Source organism: Nyctereutes procyonoides, unplaced genomic scaffold (genome assembly GCF_905146905.1).
Source record: "Nyctereutes procyonoides isolate TBG_1078 unplaced genomic scaffold, NYPRO_anot_genome, whole genome shotgun sequence".
NCBI classification, from domain to species: Eukaryota; Metazoa; Chordata; class Mammalia; order Carnivora; family Canidae; genus Nyctereutes; species Nyctereutes procyonoides.
The window spans coordinates 2,568,339-2,592,328 of record NW_026575141.1 but is presented as its reverse complement, the minus strand read 5'-3'; the positions used below and the strand labels follow the sequence as shown (position 1 = coordinate 2,592,328).

Here is a 23,990-nt window from a genome sequence, read left to right as displayed (position 1 = left end):
AGGGAGGAGAACCATCATCACTGGCTCTTGTAAGAACCGCTGGGGGCGGTGTGGGGGCTGAGGGATGGGTCTGGGGGGTCCAGAGATGGGATGCTGCACAGTACTCAGGACCAGCATTGTCATCTTCATAAGGACACAGCACACAACTGGGACCTCAAGAAGTCTGACATGACTTCGATGACTGGCTCCCTGAGACTCATCCCAGCATAAGGACCGAGGCACGGAGTATGAGGTTATGCTGCCAACAGTGGTCCTGCCCTGCCCGGGCCCTGCCTGTAACAGGCGCCGTGCACATCATATTAACGCAGCTTTGCCTTGCTCCATAAGAGGATGAGTAGGATGAGCATAAGGATTCCCCGGGAAAGCCCTGGTGCCCAGGGTGGAGCTGGTCTGCTCACACTCTGGCATCCCTCGTGCCCACCTCAGCCATCACGCATCCCCCTGCACCCTCTGCCAGGCTCACCATGACTTTGTGCCTGCCGATGAGGTTGGGGGACTCGCAGAGCAGCTGCACATCCGACACGGTCACAGTGCACGGCTTCTCCCCCACCAGCACCGTGTAGTTCAGCTTCACGTTGCCCCCGGCCACGGGTGGGATCAGGTTCTTGCCCTGGGAGGCACAAGGAAGCCCCAGTTGGCACCCCAGAGTCTGGACCACAGCGACTGGCTGGTGGCCACAGCCTCCTGCCCAGAGGTCCCGTCCTGCTGGTGAGCTGGTGGAGAGGCCACCTTCCAAAAACTTTGTGGCGCTTACACTACCATTTCCCTTCCTCAGTGGGGCCCGTAATCAAGGCACTCTTTAGCCTAACCAAATGCAGCCTCAACCCTTCTCAACGCAGTGTTGGGGTCAATCACTCCCAGTTGACTGGAATTGTCATGGGTGCTATAACTGATTTGCAACCCATGCTCCAAAGAAACCCTATACTGTGATTTGCAAAGGGCTACATGGGAGGAAGGAGCATGAGCCTTTGACCTCCCAGGTCCTGGACTCAGGGGACAGAGAAAGCCTGGAAGTCAGATGGCTAGGACGGATCCAGCTGCCCTGATCAAGTCTCTGTGGCCTCTAAAGAGAGTCTGACTCTTAATACAAACTCAGAGACAGTGTTTCTCATACTCTGGACTATGACACAACCTCTGCTAGGGGCTCCGATTATGAAGTTGGACTGGAGCCCATGACTTCTGGCTTCTCTCTGTGACTTGGAAAGTCTCCCTGTTCCATGCAGCAGCTTCCTTGCTTCCCGCCTCCTGCCCACCACCTCGCTCTACCTTCAGGATGATGGGGGTGCCAGGCTTGAGCTCCAGGATTCCCGAGGGCCCAAAGGCCTCGAACACGGGGTTGGGGTAGTAGGTGAAGTTAGTCTTGTTGAGGATGAGCAATGACTGGACGTTGTCCAGGATGAAGCCAAACTCCTCGGGCCTCTCGGTCAGGTCGGACTGGTGGTCGGGCCCCAGAGCGAGGGCTGGAGCCTGGCAGGTCATCTCAGTAGCATTCAGAACTTCACAGAGCTAGAGGGGCCAGAGAGGGAAGACCATGCAGTGTCTGGACCCACACAGCCCCAACACACCCACCAGGGCTTCCTCAGTGCGATCGCACCACATGGTGTTGACAGGGGACAGTAAGGATGGGCCACCGCCCCTCTGCAGCCAGGACCATAGAAGCTGGCCACTCAAGGAGTGCCTGTGCCCACAGCAGTTGTGGCAGTGACTAGGCTCCTCAGAAGCGATTACTTCTCCCTGCCCATATCCCAAGGTATAAAAATGCCGTCATGTCTGCTCCCTCATCTCACCATCCCAGAGCTCCAATGGGTCATCTGTGTCCGGGGGACCTGCCCTACTTGGGATTTCCCACACCCTTTGGGAAAGTGACATCTTGCATGGACAGCCCCATGCCCCCCTGCCAGCCCTGGACTCACATTGATGTGCTCCTTCCCTCCATGCTTGGCACGGATCTGGGGATTCTGTATGAGGTCCAGGTGAGTCCCCCATACGGCAATGGGTGTGTTGCCACTGATGGGGTGGGGGAGAAAAGGAGGCGTGTCAGCACAGGGCACTTGACGACTGTGATGATGATGATGATGATGAGGCTCTGGCATTAAAGGCAATGCCAACCAGGAGGCGTGATAATGTTCACGGGGACAATGGTGGCAAACTGACTGAATAATAAGAAGGATGAGTTCTAAGCAGCCAAGGGAACCAGTGATGACCAGATGTCTGTGGCCATCCTGCACTCAGCTTGGCATCCTTGGAGGCTTGCCTGAGTCAGATGCTTCTCTGCAGCCCCCCGGTGTCTCTCCCATGGCCCTTGCCAGTCACAGGGAGATTTTCACACTGACTTTGGCCTAAGGAAAGCCTTCCTCCCGAATGTCCCCCACCAGACCCTCCAGGGTCTGAGCACAGTCTTCTCCCCGGGGCCATCACCACAGTTTGACTCTGGGCTTCAGTCTGCTGAGGTCTGGGAAAGGCAGAGGCCCAGACACCCAGGAACCTCATGTAGGAAGGCAAACAGCACATGTTCTGAGACTCGGGTCTCCTGTAGCCTGGGTGTCAGCCAGCTATGGGTGAGGAGGGAGCAGGAGGTTCTTTGCGTAGCTTTCCAAAAAAAACCTGGGTGCCATTGTTATCTATAGGGCTCTGAGAAGCTGACATGGGGCAGGGGCTGACTTCCTGGGGGCCTACTCAAAGGAAGTGACAAGTCACTGTCCCCACCATCAAGAAGTATCTTCAAGAAGAGTCCTACTAATGGGTGATGGGCACGGAGGGGGACACTTGACGGGATGAGCACTGGGTGTTATTCTGTATGTTGGTAAATTGAACACCAATACAAATTAATTTATATATAAAAAAAAAAAAGAAGAGTCCTACTATCTGAAACAGTCGTAAGCTTGGTGAGTGAAGAATCCCTGTCGCCCACATTCATTTCTACCTCTCTGCATCTCTACCCATCACTACACTCCCAGTTATTCCCTGGCTTTCTCTTGCCCTCCACCTGCCTTCCCACTCACATACACGCACATGCATAGCACGTGCACAGGGCATGCACATACATGCAAGAAGATTCCTATAAAACCCTGACAGGCTCTTCTGCCCGTGGCTGTGTTCCAGAATGAGATTCTGCTATCTGGCCATCTCCCAATCTTCTTAATCGCCAATTCAATCCACGTTTGAGAACGGACCCCCCACATCACTGTTCGTGCGTGCAGAGCCCAGGCTGTTGTGAGCAGTGCAAAGCCACACTTGGCAGAGCCCTGCCCCATCAGAGAAAAAAAATTCAGCAAAAATTCTAGAGCCGGCTGGCAGGCCCAGAACGTGCTTCCAACCTCCCTCTTGTTAGGAACGTGGTTCAGGGTCGGCCTCTGGGTGCCAGGAAGGACGCAGCCTCTATTTCCATGACAGCGACTTGAAGAAGAGCTGAATTAAACTAGCCTGTGAGTTCCGCAGGGAGCTGCTGAGTTTGTCTAGACCGAGGGCTACACCAACTTCCTGGATTCACCTGGCCCTGGGGGCAAATCCCAGAATGGCTTCCTACAGACTCTTTCCCGCTCTCTGTGCCTTATAGTCATCTACTTTAAAATCACGGCCAAAGCTTATTAAGTTTGGGTTTTACGGAGTAACGGCTGAGGATAACCAATCTCATCTCCACAAAGGCTGCCTGTCTTTCAGGGTTTAAGGCCGGGGGTGGCAAACATTCCTGGAAAGGGCCAGAGAGTAAATATTTTAGGCTTCCAGGCCATATGGTCTGTTGCAATTACTCAACTCTGCTGCTGTGGTGAGAAAGCAGCTATAGACAAAACATATACGAAGGAGCATGGCTGTGTTCCAATAAAACTTTATTTATAAAAGGTGGTGATGGCCAGATCTGGCCCTCAGGTTGGAGTCTCCTGACCCCTATTTTAAAAGATTATTCTCTGGACTGGACTTGTCCCTGACCCCTGCTTCAGCCATGGGAACTACATCTTCTTGCCCTCCCCCATCCCCCGATGCCAGATGCCTTCTAGAACTGAAGCCAACAGGGAGGGCTGAGGACTCAGCCAGAGGCAGTGGTAGAGAGTTGAGCCAGGCGCAGCACTGTGCATATGCATCTGGCTTAGCCCTCCCAGTGTCCCGGGAGGGAGTTGACAGATGAGAAGCCACAGGCCCAGAGATGTTAAGTAACCTGAGGATGTTTGGCTGGGCCAAGCCCGGTCCTTTCCACCCCAAGTCCCATTGCACTCCCCCTAGGCCCCCACTCAGCAGTCTCCCAATGGTCAACAGGGGCCTTGCTGTCAGGATGCTCTGTGCAGCAGCTTCTCCTTACGATCTATCCTCCAGGGACAGGGACCAGGGCAGCACTCTTGCAGTTCCCTCCCTGAAGTGAGATGCCACACGCTGGAGCCCCACCAAGCAGGGGACTGAGAGGGGGCCCCAGGGACCCTGGAATTTCCAAAGTCCCCGATGGTGAATCTCTCAAGAGGAGACCCCAGGAAGTTATGTAGCTGGTGTACGGCTGAGTGAGAGGTGGCACTGGAGGGTCTTCCTGTAACAGCACATCCCTGGCTGCCTCCCAGGACATATGCTCTCTATACACATGCTGGCCCCATGGAAAGAATAGGGAACAAGACCCAGTCCCTGCCCCTGAGGAGTGTGCAGTAGAGGGAGGGGTGAAGCAAGCAGACAACTCGAGATCATGACAGAGCATGACAGAGGGACGGCAGGAGGTTATAGAAACCCAGAGGATGGGCATTCGAATTGGTCCTTACCCTGGTGGTAAGGACATGCTGTTTGCTTTAGGCCAAGGAGAAGTTGGATCTGATCTTACTCTTTCTCCTACATCCCTCGGCAGGACTGGGATTATCACCCGTATTTGGGAACAGACCTGGCACCCCCCGCAGTCACTGTGAGGGTATCATGGCCTCCAGGCACATACACCAAATCCTCACATTAGGGGCCATGGGCTCTTGCTGACCAGAGCTTGGGCTCTGGGTCTGGGTCCCACTCAGAGGTATTCTCAGTGAAAGGAGGGTGCTCTGGCAGGAAGGTATGGTCCAGGGGGCAGTGCTCTGAACCAACCCCGGGTCATCAGTCTTCCAAGCAGACCCAGGCCCCAGAGCTGTCCTTGGCTCTTGAGAGTCGGGGAAGGAAACCCTAGGTCAGGGCCGCCCCTACCTGACTATGCTCCACTCTGGCTCGATCCGCACGATGGTGGGGTCCTCCACGTACTGGAAGAACAGGTCCTGGTGGATACTGGCCTTGTCCACTTGCACCATTACCTTCATTTCCAGGACCTCATCTGAGGATGTGGTGTTGCAGATGATGTAGGATGGAGAACGTCTGCAGGGAGGGCAGACATGGAGCTGGGCTCCTGGGTGTTGGCGGGGACAGTGGTCCGAGGGCAGGGCCCACCCCTGTCCTGTCTGCAGGGCCTCGGAGGCCACGGGGCACACTGCCTCCAGGCCCTAAAGACCCTCTCCTGGACCAAATCGTGAACAGGCTCCTCGGAGACCTCTTTTCAATGAGGCCTCATCCTTTGGGCCCCCTCTTGGGCCTGCCAAGCCCCATTTTTAGCAAGAATCCTGCTAAGTCAGGTCAGCCAGAGTTCTCCAACCCTTGATCCCCGATCACCCCGGGCTGCCTTCAGCAAGAATCCTATTAAGTCAGTTTAGCAAGAATTTTCCTATTCTTGCCACCAATAGTTAATATCACATCAGTGACCCCAAGCCCACCCCCTCCCCCCGCGGGACCCCTCGCTCTGCTGGTGGCTGTAAATCCCCAGCTGTCTTTGGCATGTTTGGAGTGAAGCCTTATTCCTTTCTGACACCCATTGCAATAGTCCTTAATAAACTCTTCCTTCCTATTTCAGCAAGTGTCAGAAGGAATTTTTTTTTCTTTACCCTTGGCCTGACTTCAGATCTATCGCAGCCCTCAGCATGGTTCTGGCCCCGGGGAACCATGTGTGGAATGCCACATCCCCACCACGTCCCTGAGTCCTGCATCAGATGAAGCCCTGGCCTCCTTGCTATCCCCGAGGCGCCTGGCTTATGGAGGCCGTGCCCTCCTGAGTCTGGATGGTGCAACCAGGGGAGAGAGAGCTGGCGGCCCTCCGGACGTTCAATCTCAGCCAGCTGGGCTAGGGGGCCCCTGGCAGGTCTCAGCAGTCCTGGCTGGCTCTGCGGCAGGGGGCAGGGGCTCTAGATTCCCAAGTGTGTCCATGGAACCCCAGGGTTCTGTATCGGTGGTCGGTGTCGGGGCACAGAGGCTAAATGGGAGGCAACAGCATGAATGGCCCATCTAGGGAAGGGCTGCCTGGCAGGGTTCCAGACTGAGCCCCAGACACCCACAGCCAGGTATGCCCATACCATCTTCCCTCAAAGCAAGGGCCCCTTTCTCAGGGAGGAGAAAGCACTTCCAAGAGGTGAGTGAGCCCTGGAAGTCCGCCTGCTGCCCTGGGGCAGCCCTGCCCACCCCACCTTCTGGGCTGTGAGCCCCTGAGGCCTGCCTGGAGGTGCGTTACCTGTGGAAGAGGCAAGGCTGCTTCCCGAACATCACCACCACGTTGCTGCCCGCGTTTAGGTTGGTGCCTGTGATGGTCACTTGGGTGCCCCCGGACATGGGCCCCCGTTTGGGCTTCAGGTCCGAGAGAGTTAGCGTCTGTGTAGGAAAGGATGTGGCCTGAGACACGACCGGACAGGGTCTGAAGGGGCAGCACCCCGCTCCCGGAGTTGCTCAGTAACAGTGGCCTCCCAAAGAGCCCACGGAGTCCTACTGGGCTTGTGCGCAGAAGCAACATTCTGGACCTGCGGGTTTACACCTCTATATAATCACAGTAATAATAACAGCTGATGCGTGCTGCGGGTCTAACTGGCAGGCTTTATCTCCTCATCCATGTCCATATAATTTATTTTCCCAATCCATTCTACAAGGTAGGTGTTAGTACCCATTTTACAGAAGAGATTCACACAGCTAAAAAGCGGCCCATCTGAGATCTGACTCCAGAGCTCTGGCTCTCTAGCATCTCCTCAATTGTTTTTGAGAAGGTGATCTGCTCCTTCCACGGGACTGGCTCTTCCAGAGAGCTGCCCAAACACCCAGAGGCCAGAGCAGTGGGTCCTGAGGACCCCAGGAAAACCCAGGAAGAGAAGCCAAGAAGGGTCAGTGGATTGAGTGAGGATGGGATGGTGAGGATGGGCACCTGAGAGCTGAGGATTTGGAGTTGTGGTTTGTTCTTTCATTAGCATTTTAATGGAAAAAACTGTCCCAGGTGAGAAGCCTGTATCTGCATTTAAATGAAGAAATATCAGAAAGGGAGACAGAACATGAGAGACTCCTAACTCTGGGAAACAAACTAGGGGTAGTGGAAGGGGAGGTGGGTGGGGGGTGGGGGTGACTGGGTGACGGGCACTGAGGGGGGCACTTGACGGGATGAGCACTGGGTGTTGTTCTGTATGTTGGTAAATTGAACTCCAATAAAAAAATAAATTTATAAAAAAGAAAAAAATTAAAAAAAATAAACACAGGTATACAAGTATTCAAAAAAAAAAAAAATGAAGATTTCTCTCTCCCTGACCCCTTAAAGAATTCCACACCAAAAGTTGAATTTACTGGGCTCCCAGCCGGCAGGCCTGCTCCCCAGGAGAGGCCTCCATTCCTAACACCTCAGGAGGAGAGAAGGAGCCTGGGCGACTTGTTGACCGCTGCACACAGTGTCTACCCTGCATGCTGGCAGGGCCCACATGCCCTGCTGCCCACCGGGTCCCTGCAGAGCCCGAGCCTGGCATCCCCCTGCACTCAAAGCTAAGGCATGCTTCAGTCTAGCGCTGTTACTGGCCCAAACGGAGCCCTGGACCAGGGTGGGGTGAGGCCCTGGTTTCTTAGCTCTGCCTAGATCTTGCTGTGTGACCCGGAACAGGTCCTGTAACCTCTCTGACCATAACATCAGAGACCTGGGTCAAAACGAGTTATCTCAAAGGCACCTGCTGGTTCTCTGCTTCTGTAATGGGGTCACCTCCCACAAATGATGCCTTTGCTCCATTGTCTGGAGGGGAAAAAGAGGGATAGTCTGCGGGAGGTAAGGCTGGTCCTAGAGATGGAGTCAAAGATAGATGACTTTGACTCCATCTCCCCCCCCCCACCCCAGTAGATGGGGTTCTAGAAGGGATACAAGTGAGGAATCCCTGTTGGCTCTGCAGTGGCAGGCTTGGGGGGGATTATTCTGGGGTGAGCAGAGGATGACATGGAGATATGTTTTAAAGTTGTGAGAAACTATTAATTATTCAAGTCATGCTTCATAAGTATTTCATGGTAGGTTTGCACGGGAAATCAAATTCTGTATTTTTTGTCACCTCTTCACTTGGTTCCCGGAGGGAGGTGGGGAGGAAAAGTTTCCCTCCATGGAGATCTCTAGGGAGATCTGAGGGCAAAACCAAGAATGCTGATCCCTTGGCCTTGGCGGTTGGGTTCTGGGTGAATAAACCCACACATGAGAGTCTGACCTGATTTGTGGAGGGAAACGGAGTTAGAGCCAAACCTCACTCCCAACCTCAACACTGGGAAGGGACTCCCATGCATGCTCCAGATCCTGAGAGGCACCCCTGGAAAAGGACCCCCAATGTGCCCCAAGTCTCCAGCCTCTCCAGCTGTCTCAGGACTCCAGAAGAGTCAGGGGCTTCTGTGTGCCCCCTGCAAGCTGCCTAGTGGAGCAGAAAGGCAATGAAGGCTCTGAGATGCTGGGGAGCATGACAGAGGGTCCTCCTGTCTCTTCTCACCACCAGGGTGACCCCCATTCCCACCCTGGCCCCCTAGGAGCTCTGCAGGGGTAGCCTCAATGATTGGGCTCTTTGATGCACACTGGAGGCTGTGGAGGACTCAGGTCCCTAGCATCGTGACTCCTCCCTGAAAGTCCTCCTCAGTAGACATGTGGCACCAGTACCATTCCTCAGAGGTATCCCGCAACCAAAAAAGCCGCACAAATCTTTGAGTCTCACAGCCCCACTGGACCAGTGCATTTTTGCCTTGCGTCAACAGCTCTCATCTTTCCTGACCTATCTTTGTGCTCTGACCTCTTCTCTTCTCATGAACCCCCTTCCCTCTCCATCTCTTGTGTTCCCATCTTTTGGTGCACTGTGTACCTTACACCAGGGACCGCTTCCCACTACTCCAGGTTCATCTGGAGCATCATATTCCTCCTTGTATGCTCAGCCTCTTCCTTGAAGCCTTGCCTTGTTACCTGCACCTAACCGCATCCTGCTCCAGAGTGGAAACAGGAGTGCAAGCAAGGCTGGCCTTACCTGAGAGCAGAAGCAGCTTTTGAATACTGCACAGGCTCCTTGTAAGTACTAAGCCTGGGACCAGTCAGCGACAGGCATGTGGTATCTGTTCCATAAGTGCCGTCTTTCCTAGGCCGGTGGTCCTCAGCCTGGGCTGAGTTAGGATCCCCACCTCTAGCGTGTGACTCAGCTCAGGGGGGCTCCAGAGCATTTTGTTTAAAGCCTCACAGGAGATTCCAATGAGCGGAGAGGTTTAAGAGTGCCTAAGCACCATGGGGGGCTAACAAAGAAGGGAACGGCCAGGGCTTCATCGCCAAAGACTCGCGGGTCTGAACAGAGGAGCACAGGCTCCGAGAGGCAACGGCCAACGCAGTGTGGGCAGATGCCAGGGAGTCCCCAGTGGGCCAGGCACCATGGGTGCCACAGGCTGTGTATTCAGAGAAGGCACTGAGAGGCTCAGGAGCAGAGCTTGGGCTGACAAGGAGGACACGGCTCAGGGCAACATGGGGAAGGACATGGAGAGACGAAAGGGGTCAGGCCATGCAAAGCCTTGGGAAACAAGATCGGACAGACAGGGTGGGTCAGACCGAGGAGCCCAGGCAGCCTCTGAAGGCAGCAGCGCCCCGGGTCCTTCTAGAAGTGGGGAAGAAGACACTTGGGGAGTGCTGTCTCTGCCTCTATCTCTGTCTCTCTTCCTCTCGGTATCTCAACTCAGTTGGATCGACCACGTACGTGTTGAGACATCCATATAACACAGAGTACACCCGCGTCTCTCTATAGACACACGGATACGTGTGTCACTGATTGTGTCCAGGTGTGTTGGGTTTCACTCGGAAACTTCCTGAAAGCCTTTCCAAAGAAGGTGGGGGGACAAATCCTAAAGAGATGGGATTTGAATCAACACATCCATTAAATCCATCCCATATGTGTGTTATGCACAGGCAGCTCCGGCCAACCGGGTTTAGGAGGAGGGGGGGTTCTTAAGAGTGGAGCAGGGAGCCGAGGACAGGGCGGTGGGGGGAGGAGGTGGCGGCTGCACATCCCTCCCAGATTGGGCCCCCACCACAGGCACATCTGCATGCACGTCCTCCGTCCTACCTCTCCTTCTGGACGGTGGGGGATGGGGGTCTGGGGAGGGGTTGTGCAGGCTCTGAATCATCCCTGGAACACCCACGAGCCAGGGCCACCAAATTATAAGATTCAACCAATTAAGCAAATATTTATCAAATAATCTAGTGGGAGGGATGGTGCAAAGTGATAAATGGTTGTCAGTTGGAGAGAAAAAGGAGGAAGAGAGCGAGGAAGGTGGAGGAGGGACAGAGGGTGGGAGGAGGGAGGGTGAAAAGTGGGCTCCCTGGGATGTGTTCTGGAGCATTTGATGCCCAGGCATAAGATCCATCACTTCAGGCTCCCAGCTTCTAAAGCAGCTCGTAATCATGAGGAAAGTATCCCATCAGAGCTGTCATTAACCCCAGACGTTAACTGGATGGAAAGACAGTTTTGAAAATGAGGCAGTAAGCAGGGCAGCAGAGAAGCACATGCCTCCTGCATGCCCAAGGTCCCGAGAGGTCCCGAGAGCCCCTGTCCCCCCCAGAACCCCTCACCAGGGGTGGCCTCTGCTGGGCCAGCGAGGGTCCTGGCTGGAGGGAATGTGGAGGTCCGAGTCTGCAGACAGGCCACAGGCAGGGAAGGGTGTGCAAGGAGGGTAATGATGTGGCTAGAGGAAGGTGGAGTGGGGTGCAGGGGAGGTGTGGGGTGGGGCGTGGGATTAAGGAGGTCATAGGATGGAGCTATGGGGAGTGGAGAAGGGGGGCTGAATGTAGATGATGGGATAGGAGTGATGGGGTGCCAGTGTACCAAGAAAGGGCAGGGCACAGTGGAAACCATGCAGGAGAGGAGAGAAGTGACACATCTGCTTGATGTAATTGTCACAATACTAAGGGGCAGATGCAAGTATTATCACCCTCATTTTAGAAATGAAGACACTGGAAGGTTAAGCACCTCTCCCAAGTTTGCCCAGTGAATAAGTGGCAGAGCTAAGGCTCACACCCCAGGCCAGACACACTGCCACTCAGCCAGAGGGGGACACTGGGCCCGAGAGCCAGAGCAGCTTCCCTGGAGTCGGGGCCAGACATAGCATGGTTTGGATTTGAATCCAGTCTTTCAGATTTCCAGGACTGTGCTCTCACACTGCACGACAGACTCCCATGAGCTGCTTGGGGTCTGACCGCAGAGGTCCAGCTGGGCCCAGAACCATGGTCACGCCGTCTGTGACCTGCGCCCGATCGAGTTGCCAATGGCCGGGACTCACCATGAAGTAATAGAGTTGTGAGGACCGGGCCATGAACTCGGGCCGACACACGGCCACACAGATCTCCACGAAGCCTGCATGCTGGCTGGGCTTGGCCTCTCCCATCTCACACACGATCCTGCGGGGAAGGGAGGACAGACCCCGTGGTCACAGCAGGGGCACAGGACGCCCACATGGGACCCCTGGGCGCCATGCCTACCCTGGCCGCTTCTCTGTGGTAGGGTCTCAAGGCAGGGGACGGGGAGGAGAAAGACACCCCGATCCTTCCCTGTAAGGCTCCTTTTTGGTTCTTGGGCAGTGAGGAAGTGCAATTTCCATGGAGACTCTGTCAGGTGAGAGCCCAGGGGAGGATCCCTAGTGTTCTGACCCCAGACACTCAGTCCCTCATTCAATAATTTTGTTCCTTCTGTGAATCAGAGAGTGGGGAATGTTTCAGCCAAACAGCTCAGGGAACAGGGCTGGCAGGGGCCAGAGAGGTAGTGACCTTCTCAAGGGCCCACAGCATGTCAGACAGGGACCCTGGAGGACACTTGAGGTTTTCAGACCTTGGCCCGAGGCCGCTTGGTTCCTACTGTATGGACTGCCTCCGTGGAGTGCTTTCTGCCCCCAGCCCCAGCTGGGCACTTGGCAGAGAGGAGAGACTCCTGCTGGGGGGTGGGGAGTGGGGGGGCGTGGAGGGGAGCCGGAGATGTGTCCCTTTTTAAAAATGTTCATTGTTTTAATTATGAAATTTGTTCACACCCTTCAAAAACAAGACAGTACAGAAGTGTGACAGTAAAAATAAGTGCCCCTTTCTTCACTCTTAATCTCTTTTAAAAAGTCTGGTATTCATATGTAGATCTATCTCCTCATAGGCTTTCTCTAGATCCCTGCAAACATATGTAATATATATAATATATATAAAATCTCCATTTTACAAATGAAGACACTGAGGCACAGAAAAGTTAGGCAACTTGCCCAGATATGTGTATATGTGCGTGTGTGTGTGCGCGTGTGTGTTTGGTATCACGCACACACGTAGTGTTATATACATGCACGTGTACAATTACATAAAACATACATATATAAACATATACATGACTTTTAAAATAAAAGTGAAACCTAACTACCCACTGTCCTAAACCCCTGTTGTTTTACTGCACAGCACAGCGTGGACTTGCCCTGTGTTGCCGCGCGCACAGCCCTACGGGATCCTCTCTGAACGCTTCATAGCACTTCACGCTGTGGCTGTGGCTGCACCGTTATGTATCCCTCCTCCTACTGATGGACATTGAACTTACCCTGATTTTTCTCCTACTCCAGATAACCTGCAAAATGAACCAACTAATATATGTGCAATATCCTCAAGCACTGCACATTCATTAGAATAAATCTCCAAAGGGGGGAGCTTGTGGGGTCATTGTTTATGTATGTGAAGTTTGATAGGGAGAGGAAAATAATGGTCCCAAAGGGTCGTTACTGATTTATGCTTCTGTCAAAAGCAATTGGGTGAGATTATTTCACTCTTTTGCTAACACTAGATATTATCAATCCTTTGAAAGTTTTTCCAATAGGAAAAAAAGATCGCTTTTTTTTGCTGTCATTTTTATTTCCCTGATCACTAGTGATGTTGCAGATATTTGCAAGTATGTGTGTGCGGTTGTAAAAAAAAAAATCTTAGATGGCTTTTCCTTTGGTCTGAAGACTGTCTCTTTATATTGCTAATGGGTGGTCTTTTTTTGTAGGAGCTACTGAATGAGGAGTATTAATTTTTGTTTCTAGTAAGTATTGCAATTATTTTCTCCCATCTTGCCACCTGTATCTCCACTTTCTTTATAGTGTCCTTTGCCACACTGAAGTTTAAAAGTGTTTGTGGTTCAGGGGCTCCTTCTTTTACTTTAGGGCTTCCAGGTCTCTCTTAGAAAGAAAGAACTTCTGGGTGACAGTCCGGTAAAAAATATATGCCTTTCTGTCCAGATAGCATAATGAATACATGTTTAGGATAAAGAAAAAAGAGAAAGTGCATAAAAATGCTTGCCGCACATACACTTCCTCCCACTCCATTTGAACCACCCAGAAATATTCAGTCAACATTTTGGTGTTCATGTGTTCAGTCTTGTTTTCCTTTTACAGAATTAATGAGAAACTCTATTCTGCTCAGTGAATGATGTTCTTGCTAATACACTTGGAGCATATGCCTGGTCATGATTCTCCCGTAATATCAGATTTGATGGCTATATAATTTAATGCCTTATGCATGTATAATGATTTAAGAATTAATTAATTCCCTACTTAAAAATATGTAAATTGCTTCTATATTCCACTGTTACAAATAAGGCCAAAATAAGTGTGCTTGCAAATACATATTTGTGCATTCTGGTTATTTAAGGAAAGTTCTAGAAACACTATGACCAGGCTAAAGATTTTTGATCCACATTCTAAATTGCCTTCCACAAAGTGTGTCCCAATTTACCCTCAGAGTATGAATGTATGAGTGTGCTATTTCTCATGTTTCTCATCTGCACTGGGCATTAACTTTTTAAAATTGTCCCCCATTGTTTTAATTTTTATTTCATTGATTACTAATGATATTTAACTTTTTCACATGACTTTTGGTTCTTTGTCTTGTGAATTGCACATTCATGCTCATTTCATGCTCTTTGCTCATTTTGTGATATTTGCCTTTTTATTTATGGAACCTCTTTGTATATTAAAAAAAAAGCACATAATAACTGTCATAAGATGTAACGGTAGTCCCAGATTACTGCTCACGTTTTTCTTTGTTTACAATGATTTTTGATGTACGAATTTTAGGTTTTAGACATTCAGATCCCCTCATCTTTATAACTTGTTTTCTTTTGCTCTTATACTTCCCTTGAAATCAAAGAAATTCTAATCACTCCACAGATTTATTTTTTTCACCTAATTCTTTAATATATCTGGGATTTAGTTTGGTGTATAATGTGAAATGAGGGTCTGATATTGTCTTTTTTTTTGCAGAGTTAACCAGCTCTGCTTATTAACTCATCTTTGCTTTCCTTGCTGATTTGAAATGTCACCTTTATCACATACTAAATTTTTACATATCAGAATTCTTTTCTGGGTGTTCTATCTTAATCCGCTGATCTAACTAGCACTGCAATAGTTCAATCACGTGACTTTAAAATCCTATATTTTCCAGTTGGCTATGCAGGCCTGGAGTAGGGCATCTTAAAGTTCCCCAAATCACAACAGCTTGGTAGCAGCTGGCTTTGGTTTTGTCCTCAGAAGTACTCCAAAAGTTGAAGGGGCCACAGAAACATCTTTGGGCAAATAAGCCATGCAGGACAAGGGAGGTGAATTCTATCAAGAGTAGATCCTTCAATCACAAGGTCTACTGAGATGGCTTTAGGAAGCTCTGGATGGAAATCAGTGGGAATTGAGGATGGTGGTACTGATGGTTCCAGAATCACGAAATCTGGGCAAGACCCAGCAAGCGGACAGGTAAACTCCACTGATGTACCTCAGGGAGACCTAAAAATTGTCAAGTGGCAAGGTGTCACTCTGGGAGGGGCAGCAAAATAGGATGAAAGCTAGATTGTGCTGTGCATTTCATGGGTGTGTTTGCTGGGCTGGAAAATTGTGTTTACTTATTTACAAGGCAATGATACATGACTCACAAACCTCCTCTAACAGGTGGATTGGGAGGTAAAGGTCACTCATGGAATGACCCACGCCATGCTCCATGACTTGGCATGGAGATAAAGAGAAAAGCACCTACAGGATGGAGTGGGTCTGGAGTTTCATTTTCAGCCTCCACAGAGAGTAGCAGAGGCTGAGCTTCTTTTGTAACTGGAGGAAGACACGAGTCAGGACTAAGGAACAGCAGCAGGGGGAGTGGTAGGGATCCAAACTCATGTTTCTCTTACAGATTTTAATTTTGCTTTCGTCACGGCCATGCCCCAAGGAGGCAGCAATCACATTTCTCTTCCCTCTCGGCCCCATGTCCCCAACCCCTTTCTACACTTGCCAATATGGCAGCTAGCTGGTTGGAGGGCTGGGGAGGACACTCGAATGTTAGGGGCATTCTATTCCCCGCACCCCAATGGTCTCTAACACTGTGTGCTGTTGGCTGCCAGTTGTTGGCCAGGGGAGGTGAGTCATCAACACATAGCCATCCCTCCCTCCATCTCGCGGGGCTCCCACTTACTGTTCTGCTGGGATGTAGCCATCCACCAAAGGACTGCACTCCACACCTGCCACCTTGACATGAGAGGCGATGTCCCGGAATTCCAGACCCAAGTTCTCTCCTCGGATGGTGACCTTGGTGCCCCCTTCCCGGGGACCTGTCACTGGGATTATCTGGAGGGAAGAAGCACGGTACTTTGACAAGCATCAAGACAGAGCCATCCCCCGCCTGCTGATGGGGCAGAGGCTCCTGGCTCTTCCCCATCTCTGCATGATTCCCTGGGTTGGATCCACATCTATAAGGACACCCAGGTCTGGGACTGTCGATGTCAGGAGCTTCTGGTAAAGCAGTCCACGTTAGCGTGTGGTATTGGGAGAAGTGTTCAAATCCTCTCATTCACCTATTTTGTGGAAGAGATGAAGGGATGGAATGTGATCCGTATTGTGACCAGGTGATTCATAGAAAATCAAGGAATAAAACCTTGTGGCATTTGTTCATACTGTTCCATTCTGAAGGAAAATGAAAAAAACCCTCCTCATACCCTCAGCCCTCTACACTATGGCAGCCCACCCCGTTTTCAAGATCCTTCTCAAATGTCACTTTTCCATAACCAGTTGTTCTCCCTCTCCACTGAAATTTTATGCTCCTTTCATGGTACAGTGATTTGTGTCTGATTCCTCATCCTTCAGATCCTGAGTCTTGGGATGCAGGGACAGTGTCTTACTTCCTCTGGACTTTTCAGTGATGGCACCATATCTATTTCTCAAGTTGTCATTGGGTTGAAAACCACAACTACCCAAGCATCTTCCTGGATTTAGAGGAGCATTTGCCTTCATTGTCTGGCTTGGTTTCTAACAGAGATGGGTTTAATTTAGATTTCACCTCATATACTGGCCAGAATGACAGGCTTTTCTTCCAGAGATGTCACTGTTGGTGTTGACTCATGACTGAAATGTTGGGAATCCACACCCCAGGGCCTGTTTTGAGGTAGGTGCTATGGACATTTGCCACAATCTAATTACGACATCCCACTTAGTGACCTTAGTGGTAGAAGACATTCTGTGCCAGCCTCTTCTGGCATCCAAAAGATCAGAGAAGGGCACATTTCTCATTCCTGGTGTCTCTCAACACCAGTACCTGGATCTTGGCCAGTGGCAATGGGATCACAACTGAAGGAGCCCAGACTGCCCACCTCTTAACATCACCTACTCTTTCCACCACCAAAGGTCACAACTGGGGGGTCCAGCCTGGAGGAAGGTGGGAGGGGGAAGTAAGAGAAACGAGGCTGGAGGGGCAGCCTTGCTGGGGAAGGCCATTCACCTACAAGTTAAGACATTTCCTTCTTACCCATGCGTGTTTGTGAGTGAGCGTGCACGTGAGTGTGAAGGTTTCATGCGAAAACCTTCACGTTCCCATCGCAGTGGAAAGACAGGTCCCCTGGAGACACGAGCCCATTTCTGCGTGAGGGAGGTGGGCAGATGTAGGGAGGGCTGGGAGGGGGAGTGCATGTTCTTCCCAAATGCCTGCCCAGCCCGTCCCCAAAGCCCCACTGGCACCTGGCAGCAGCGGCTGCATGATATTCTAGCCCTGGCGTGTTGTCCTGAAAAAGGAGCTTTATCTCTGGCCCAGTCCTTGGTTCCCCCGGCTCCCCGGAGGGCCAGTGCCAGTATGGAGCCAGTAAATAGCCTCCGTCACAGGGAGATTTGTTTAATTTGCCATCTCCTCCCTGTGATTTTCTTGGTCTCAGGCCAAGAAGAAAGCAAGTCTCACTGTTTGCGGCAGACATACCATTAGCAGTCACGCGTGGCAGCCCCTGGGAATGGTTCCGTGTTAAGGGCTCTGCGGGAGGGGGTGGCTGGGGAGGAGGGAGACTGGGGCAGGCCCAGGGCTCTCCTTCCACAGATACTTCTGTAGGTTAAATGCATGTCTTTTGCCCCAGTTTGAGAATTGCTGTTGAGATTCCTACCCATGCAGGAGACCGAGGTAGAGGCTGAGGCCACCTCACTGTGTCTAGAAGACCAGCGGTGTGGAGGGTGAAGGGGCCGGAGTGGGGGACACATACAGAGGGCCACTGCTGAGGGCCTGCCTTGCTGGAGGAAGTTGTGCACTCACACCGGTCAGGCTCCCTACCTGTTTTTACACATCCCTGGTGTGTGTGTGCAGCATTTGTGAGTGGAGGGGTGAGGGAATAGATCTGGGAGTGTCTTTCCTCTGTGGTGAGAGAGAGACTAGTCTAGCAATCCAGACACCTGGGACTCAGGACCTGTCTGATTTAGGCTTTGGTGAGAGGACTTTAGCATTTCTTTCTTTCTTTCTTTCTTTCTTTCTTTCTTTCTTTCTTTCTTTCTTTCTTTCAAGATTTTATTTATTTATGAGAGAGAGAGAGAGAGAGAGAGAGAGAGACAGAAGCAAGCTCTAAGCAGGGAGCCTGATGTGGAACTTGATCCCAGGACTCGAGGATCACGCTCTGGGCTGAAGGCAGGTGCTAAACCGCTGAGCCACCTGGGAATCCCGGGACTTTAATATTTCTGAACGTTGCTCTTTGTATCTGGGAAAGGAGGCTACAAACCCTGGCTTTGGCAGGCATTATAGCTCAAATCGTGTCCTCCCCAAATCCATATGTGGAAGTCCTAATGCTCAGTACTTCCAAGAGCCTTATTTGGAGAAAGGGTCTTTAAAGACCTCATCAAATTAAAATGAGGCCATTCTGGTGGGTCCTAATCCAACAGGACTGGCATCCTCATATAAAGAGGGAATTTGGATAGGGACACACAGAAAAGCAAACGAGAAGGGACTCAGGGAGAAGATGGTGGGCTGCAGGCCAGGAGAGAGGCCGGAGCTGGTCCTCCGGCAGAGCTCTCAGAAGGACCGGTCCTGCCCACACCTGGGTCTCAAGTCCTAGCCTCCAGAATGAGAGACAGGGAATTTCTGTCACTGAAGCCACTGACTCTGTGCTACTTGTTGTGACAACCCTAGGAATCATATGTCCGGGTGGCTGTGAGGATGGACAAATAAGGGATGTGGAAATATTTTGCAAACTGAAAATATCTTGCACACCTATATTTGCCTATTATTGTAGCAGTCACTAGTAGATTATCAGACACGTGTGTTTGTGAAACCTTGCACAGAGCCAATACCAATCTGTACTTATTATGTACGGAGACGGGGCTGAGATTCCTTTCCTCTTTTTGTCTCTGCTCCTTTTTGCTTTGTTATTAAAATCAGCATCCACTGTGGCAAAGAGGCATTGTGTACCTACAACGAGCAAGGTGTGCTGTGCTAGAGGTACAGGGGGTCCCCCTGTTGAGACATGCATGCCTCCTCTTTGCTTTACCAGGGGAGCATAGTGCTCGTTTCGGCAGCACATATACCAGGGGAGCATGGGAGGTGGTGCCTGAGGGGGTCTCTCTATTGAGAGTGGGGAGGTGGAGATACCAGGTGACCTACATAAACCCCAGGGGCAGTGATCCCCTTGGCCTAGACATGGATGGGAGTAGCTTTAACAATGCGGATGATGGACAAGGAGGATGGCGAGATCCTCCTGGGCTGGGCCTGGAGCCAGCAATCTGCATGGTTCTCTCCGACAGTCCTTGTCACTCCTCCGTGAGATGGAACCTTAGACCTGTTGCACAGTAAGGAAGCTGAGGCATAAAGGTGGTGATAAATCAGCCCCGGGATACCCAGCAATTAGCTAGCAGAGCTGGGACTCGAGCCTTGTTCTCTGCATGTTTAGCTCTGCCCTGGCCCTCACTGCTCTTTGCTCCAGGGCCTGTGTCCCCTGGGCCCTCCTGAACTGTGTTCTAAATCCATTTGTCATTTGTCATCTCTCTGCTTAGGTCTTGCTTTGAGTGAGTCCTAGGGTCTCACCATTTGCAGCCTCTCCACTTCCAGAGGCGCTGCGCCCAGCCTCTGCTCAGGACTAACTGCTTGGTGAGGTGGCCCCCCATGGAGCTTAACAGCCTCATCACTCAGACTCTTAGAGACAAAGGGAGAGTGGCCAGGACTTGGAGTCATTTCTGACACAGCTCACGTGGAGACTCCAACAGGACAGTTGAGCCCCTCTCTGTTTTCAACCTTCCTTGGTAAGGAAGCAGCCCTGGACCAAACCCTGGGCTTCTGGGGAAACTGGGCAGGAAAACAAACACGCCCCCAGCCAGCCAACCACCGTGGTGGCTGTTGCCTCAGCGACGCATGGCTGGCAGGGCCCGAGGCCACGCAGAGGGCCCCGAGGCCCAGGCTTACCTCTGTGATGCGCGGGTTGGTGCACCTGCTGTTGGCACCCGACAGCTCCAGCCACTGGCTCTCGTGAACGGGGCAGTGCTGGCGCAGAGTGCACTGGCCCTGGCTCTGGCACCAGCCGCACTGGAAGTCCGGGTCCGCCTTGAGGCACAGCCCGCAGCTCTCTCGCATGGCTCCGCACTTATAGAGGTGAACTGCGGGCGGCGGGGGGGGGGGGGGGGCAAGAGGTACTCTGGGGTGAGAGGCGGAGCAGGAGGGGGTGGGCCTGGGGACAAGGAGTGCAGTCCCCATCTCGGATGCTGAGACACAAGCAGCCTTGTTCCTTTAGCCATTCGGACATGGAGGAGACCAAAAGAACCGCGGGGCCTGGCGCGCCACTGGACGGGGAGCTGGGGCTCCCTCCAGAAACAGCAGGGCTCCTGCGGCCAGTCCTACTCACCCTGCGGCTCCCAGAGCCACTGCCCACAGTGGGCCCACACCTGAGAGGTCACGGAGCAGGGGAGAGGTGTAGAGGGCAGACTCGGAGCCAGAGAGAGAGGGACCCCCACCCCTGGGGTGTGGGGGCGGGATGGAATAACACCTGCCCTCTGTCCTGCCTCCCCACCGGGGCCCACCATCCTCACCTTTGTTCTGAGCTGGGTTATCGATGTTGAAGTGCCCGTTCCACACAACTGTCAACTCCACAGGCAGATTGTTGATCTCCATCCCTTCATAGGAGTACTGCAGCCAGGCGGCAGGTAGGAAAGAAGAAAGCTGGGTCACAGGGATTCCTAGGGAGAGCTGGCTCTTCAGCCTGGGGACCCCGGGAGTGCTCAGGCCTAAGGATCTGCTATATATGTGCTTGAGTGCATACGGGGGTGCACACTCGGGGAAGCGTGCCTTGGGGGACGGGTAGGGGCAGGGGGCAGGATACTAAGGCAGGGGAGGGGTGAGGCCTGGATGGGAGACTGTTTGGAATGTGCATTCCCTGAGCAGATTACAGCAAGCGACTTCTCCCCCTCCCATGGATGCCGGCTCACAGCTGGGCTTTCCCAGCATCCTCCATCCCTGCCCAGGGGAACCTTGCCATTAGGCCCCACCAGGCGCTTGATTCAATTTGGGAACTTCCAATTTCTAGGGCAAATTCCGAGGAGGTGGGTGCTTTATCAAAGACCTGGATAGGGCTGATGGATCCCCAGGCAGGGGTAGAGGGTGCAGGCACCAGAAATGAAGGGGCTGAGTTGAGGGAGGTTAGGAGAGAGGAGAGCTGGGTGGGGCTGAGAGGTGAGGTGGGAAAACCCTGGACACCCTAGCGGCCAAACCTGGGAATCTGAGCCAAGACTCCAAAGGCACCCACTGGCTCAAAGAGGCCAGGCCTCAGGTCCGTGGCTGGCTGCCCATGGGGGAGCTGCCTCTAGGCCTGCAAGGGGGTGCGGGGATGCTGGAGGGGTCAACGCTGGGTTCTGCCTCCCTGCCCTGCCCTCCTCAGCATCAGTGCCCCACCTGGCTGGGGTCGGCCCTGGGACTGAGTGCTGAGGGAGGGGGAAGAGAGGGTGAAGGGGGAGGTGCCAGCCCCCACACCCCAAAGCCGCCTTCTGATAGCAGACACTTCCTACTCTCCAGAGAAAGAGGGGAGGGTAGGTGGCAGGAACTCCGAGCCTGCCCAGGGCAGCATTTCCAATCCATACCTGGTGATTTTCTCATTATTCCACCAGATTCTGCCCTCCACAGGGGGTGGATGGAGGAATGGAACTGAGATAGGCTTTCTGTAAAGGAGGGGCTGAGGGCTTGCATCTTGCTAGAGGGGTTCAGCCCAGGAGACCTGGTGTGAAGTGGTGTTTGCAGAGCCAAAGGCTCTTTCAACTTAGCTGAAGTTTGGAGGGGCTGGGGCATGGGGGTCTTGATGGGTCTGACAGAGGCAGCTGATGCTCCCTCCTCGGACTAGCTAGCTGCTAGCTCCCTCACTAAGAGGAGGGCAGCTGCAGAACCTCAGGAACACACAGCCTGGGGAGGGGCTCCGGGCCTGTCCTGGTGCCTCCCCCTCTGGAGCCTATTCATGGAGGGGATGTTTGTGATCCTAATCTGGGGACTTGCCCTAAACTCCTGAGTTATAGCATGTGCTCCAATGTGAACAGGCCGTGACGCTGTCCTCATACACAAGTGGGATGGCATCCAGTCTTCTTCAGGCTCTACCCTAGCACCCCCTAAGTTTTCACTAACTCCCGGGAGCCACATGCCTAGACCAGGGAGCCACGTTCAGTGTTTCCTGAAAGTGACAGTGGTTTGCACTGTACCATCCGCACTCCCATAGAATTGCCCATGTGACCCGCGACGCCGGAGCCCGGGCCCAGGTCTGCACTCGAGCCATAGAACAAAGCAAAGCTCCCCAGCCCTGCAGAAACAACAGTGGGGACTCTGATGATCATCGCCCAACTCAGCTAGTGACTCAAATCTTTTGCCATGTAGTGTGGTAATCAACTCCCCAGAGATTTTGTTCTTTGCTTCTGGGCCAGGCTAGGTCTCTCTAAGGCATCCCGAGCTTTCTCACAAAAACCTCTTCCTCTCTGGACTGGTGGTTCTCGGGGTGGTCTGTGGGCCCCATTCATCAGAATCATTTAGGGGGCCTAGGCACAGATCCCAGGGCCTCCCCCTAGACCTGCTGGACTGGAAATTGGGGATGCATTTCAAACAAGCCACCCTAGTGACGCTGGTGTTGCAGGGAGCTAGAGAATCCCCACTCCCTGCAGGACGTGTGTGCATCAGAGGTGTGCAGGAACAAAAGAGGGTGGGGGACAGGAGGTAGGGAAGGGGAGAGGGAGAAAACAGTTTCCCAGATCTCCCTCCCAGCCCAGCCTCCAGCCAAGATCCACTTCCTCTCTCCCTTCCCATCTCCCTCCTCCTAGGCGCCAGTGCAAGAAAGGTGCAAAGGCTGGCTTCCGGCTGTTCCAGCCTCTACCTCTAGGATGGATGCTGAGGGGTAGGGGGTGCGGGCCAGCTAAGTCAGGATCCAAGCCTGGCTCCTGCGTCTCAGGCCCGGATCTAGTCAGGATTCAATGTGGAAGCAGCGAGTGGTGATCAGAGACCTGCCAGCCAAAGATCAAGAGAACCTACAGGCCCTGAAGTCCCCCAGAGAGCAAGGCAAGAAATTCTGCTTATGTATGCACGCACGCATGTGTCTGTGTGCACAAACGAGTTCACACACAGCCCACCTGAGAAGAGCTCAGCGTCAAACCCGTACTAGCTGTGTGTTCATCCGTGCGCGCACTGCCACAGAGTGGTTCTGTCCGGCCCACCCGTGTGAATGTGAGCCAGCGACGTAAGTCTTGGTTTCCCTGTTTATAAAGTGGGAATCACAAACAGGACAGACCTAACAGGACTCTTTGGGGGGTGGGAAACAACCCTCGTGGCTCTGAGCACAGTGCCGGTCACGTGGAACGAGCACTCAAGTATTATTGTGTGTTTTGGTCTGTGTGTCTCCATTTGGGGATGCTGTCCAAAAATATGTTTGTGTTCCCTATGTTTATGTTTATGTGAAGTAATAATAGCAGACTTTTATTGAGTGTTTATGCGCCAGACACTTGGTACATATGGAGATGTGTGCATAGGAGAATGCTTATGGGTTCTGGAGCGCATGTGTGTGTTCACATGCACTCACTTTTCGAGGAAGATTGAAAAGGAAAGGCTTCAAGGATCAGCTATGCCGGGTATTGCTTTATCTTTTTATGGCTCATTCCAGGGATCTTGACGATTAAATATTAGAGAAGTCATTAACCCTGGGTGCTCCCTCCTCACCTCCTCTGTCTCTAGGGAGGTCACTCTCATTCCTGGAGGCTCTTTCCCCATGATCAGAGCTCTGCAGCAGGAGGGGACCCACAGCTGGGGAGTCTGGACCACTGGCTCCCATCCCCCAGGACTCCCCACCTCTGCTGCACTTAGCATTTATAGAGCTCTCTGTAATCAGCGGGCAGTTAATCTGCACAAAACCCAGAGCTTTCAGGCTCTCAGGGGCCAGGAGGTTAAGTGTCTCAATCAAGGTCTGGCACACCACAGCCCAGCTAGGGGATGACGTTGCTCA

At 52.5% G+C, this 23,990-nt stretch overlaps 1 protein-coding gene across 1 annotated transcript in view; it reads right to left on the bottom strand.

Moving 5' to 3' along the window:
* The window catches only part of PLXNA4 (plexin A4), a 425,241-nt gene that overhangs the window by 48,340 nt on the left and 352,911 nt on the right, over positions 1 to 23,990 (bottom strand). The window contains exons 11-19 of the mRNA XM_055307457.1: positions 20,560 to 20,656; positions 19,940 to 20,130; positions 15,719 to 15,870; positions 11,551 to 11,668; positions 6,488 to 6,624; positions 5,143 to 5,307; positions 1,914 to 2,007; positions 1,267 to 1,506; positions 464 to 610 (exon numbers count right to left, since the gene is read on the bottom strand). Of these exons, the coding sequence (XP_055163432.1) occupies positions 464 to 610; positions 1,267 to 1,506; positions 1,914 to 2,007; positions 5,143 to 5,307; positions 6,488 to 6,624; positions 11,551 to 11,668; positions 15,719 to 15,870; positions 19,940 to 20,130; positions 20,560 to 20,656 (1,341 nt within the window). The remainder of the gene's footprint in view (positions 1 to 463; positions 611 to 1,266; positions 1,507 to 1,913; positions 2,008 to 5,142; positions 5,308 to 6,487; positions 6,625 to 11,550; positions 11,669 to 15,718; positions 15,871 to 19,939; positions 20,131 to 20,559; positions 20,657 to 23,990) is intronic.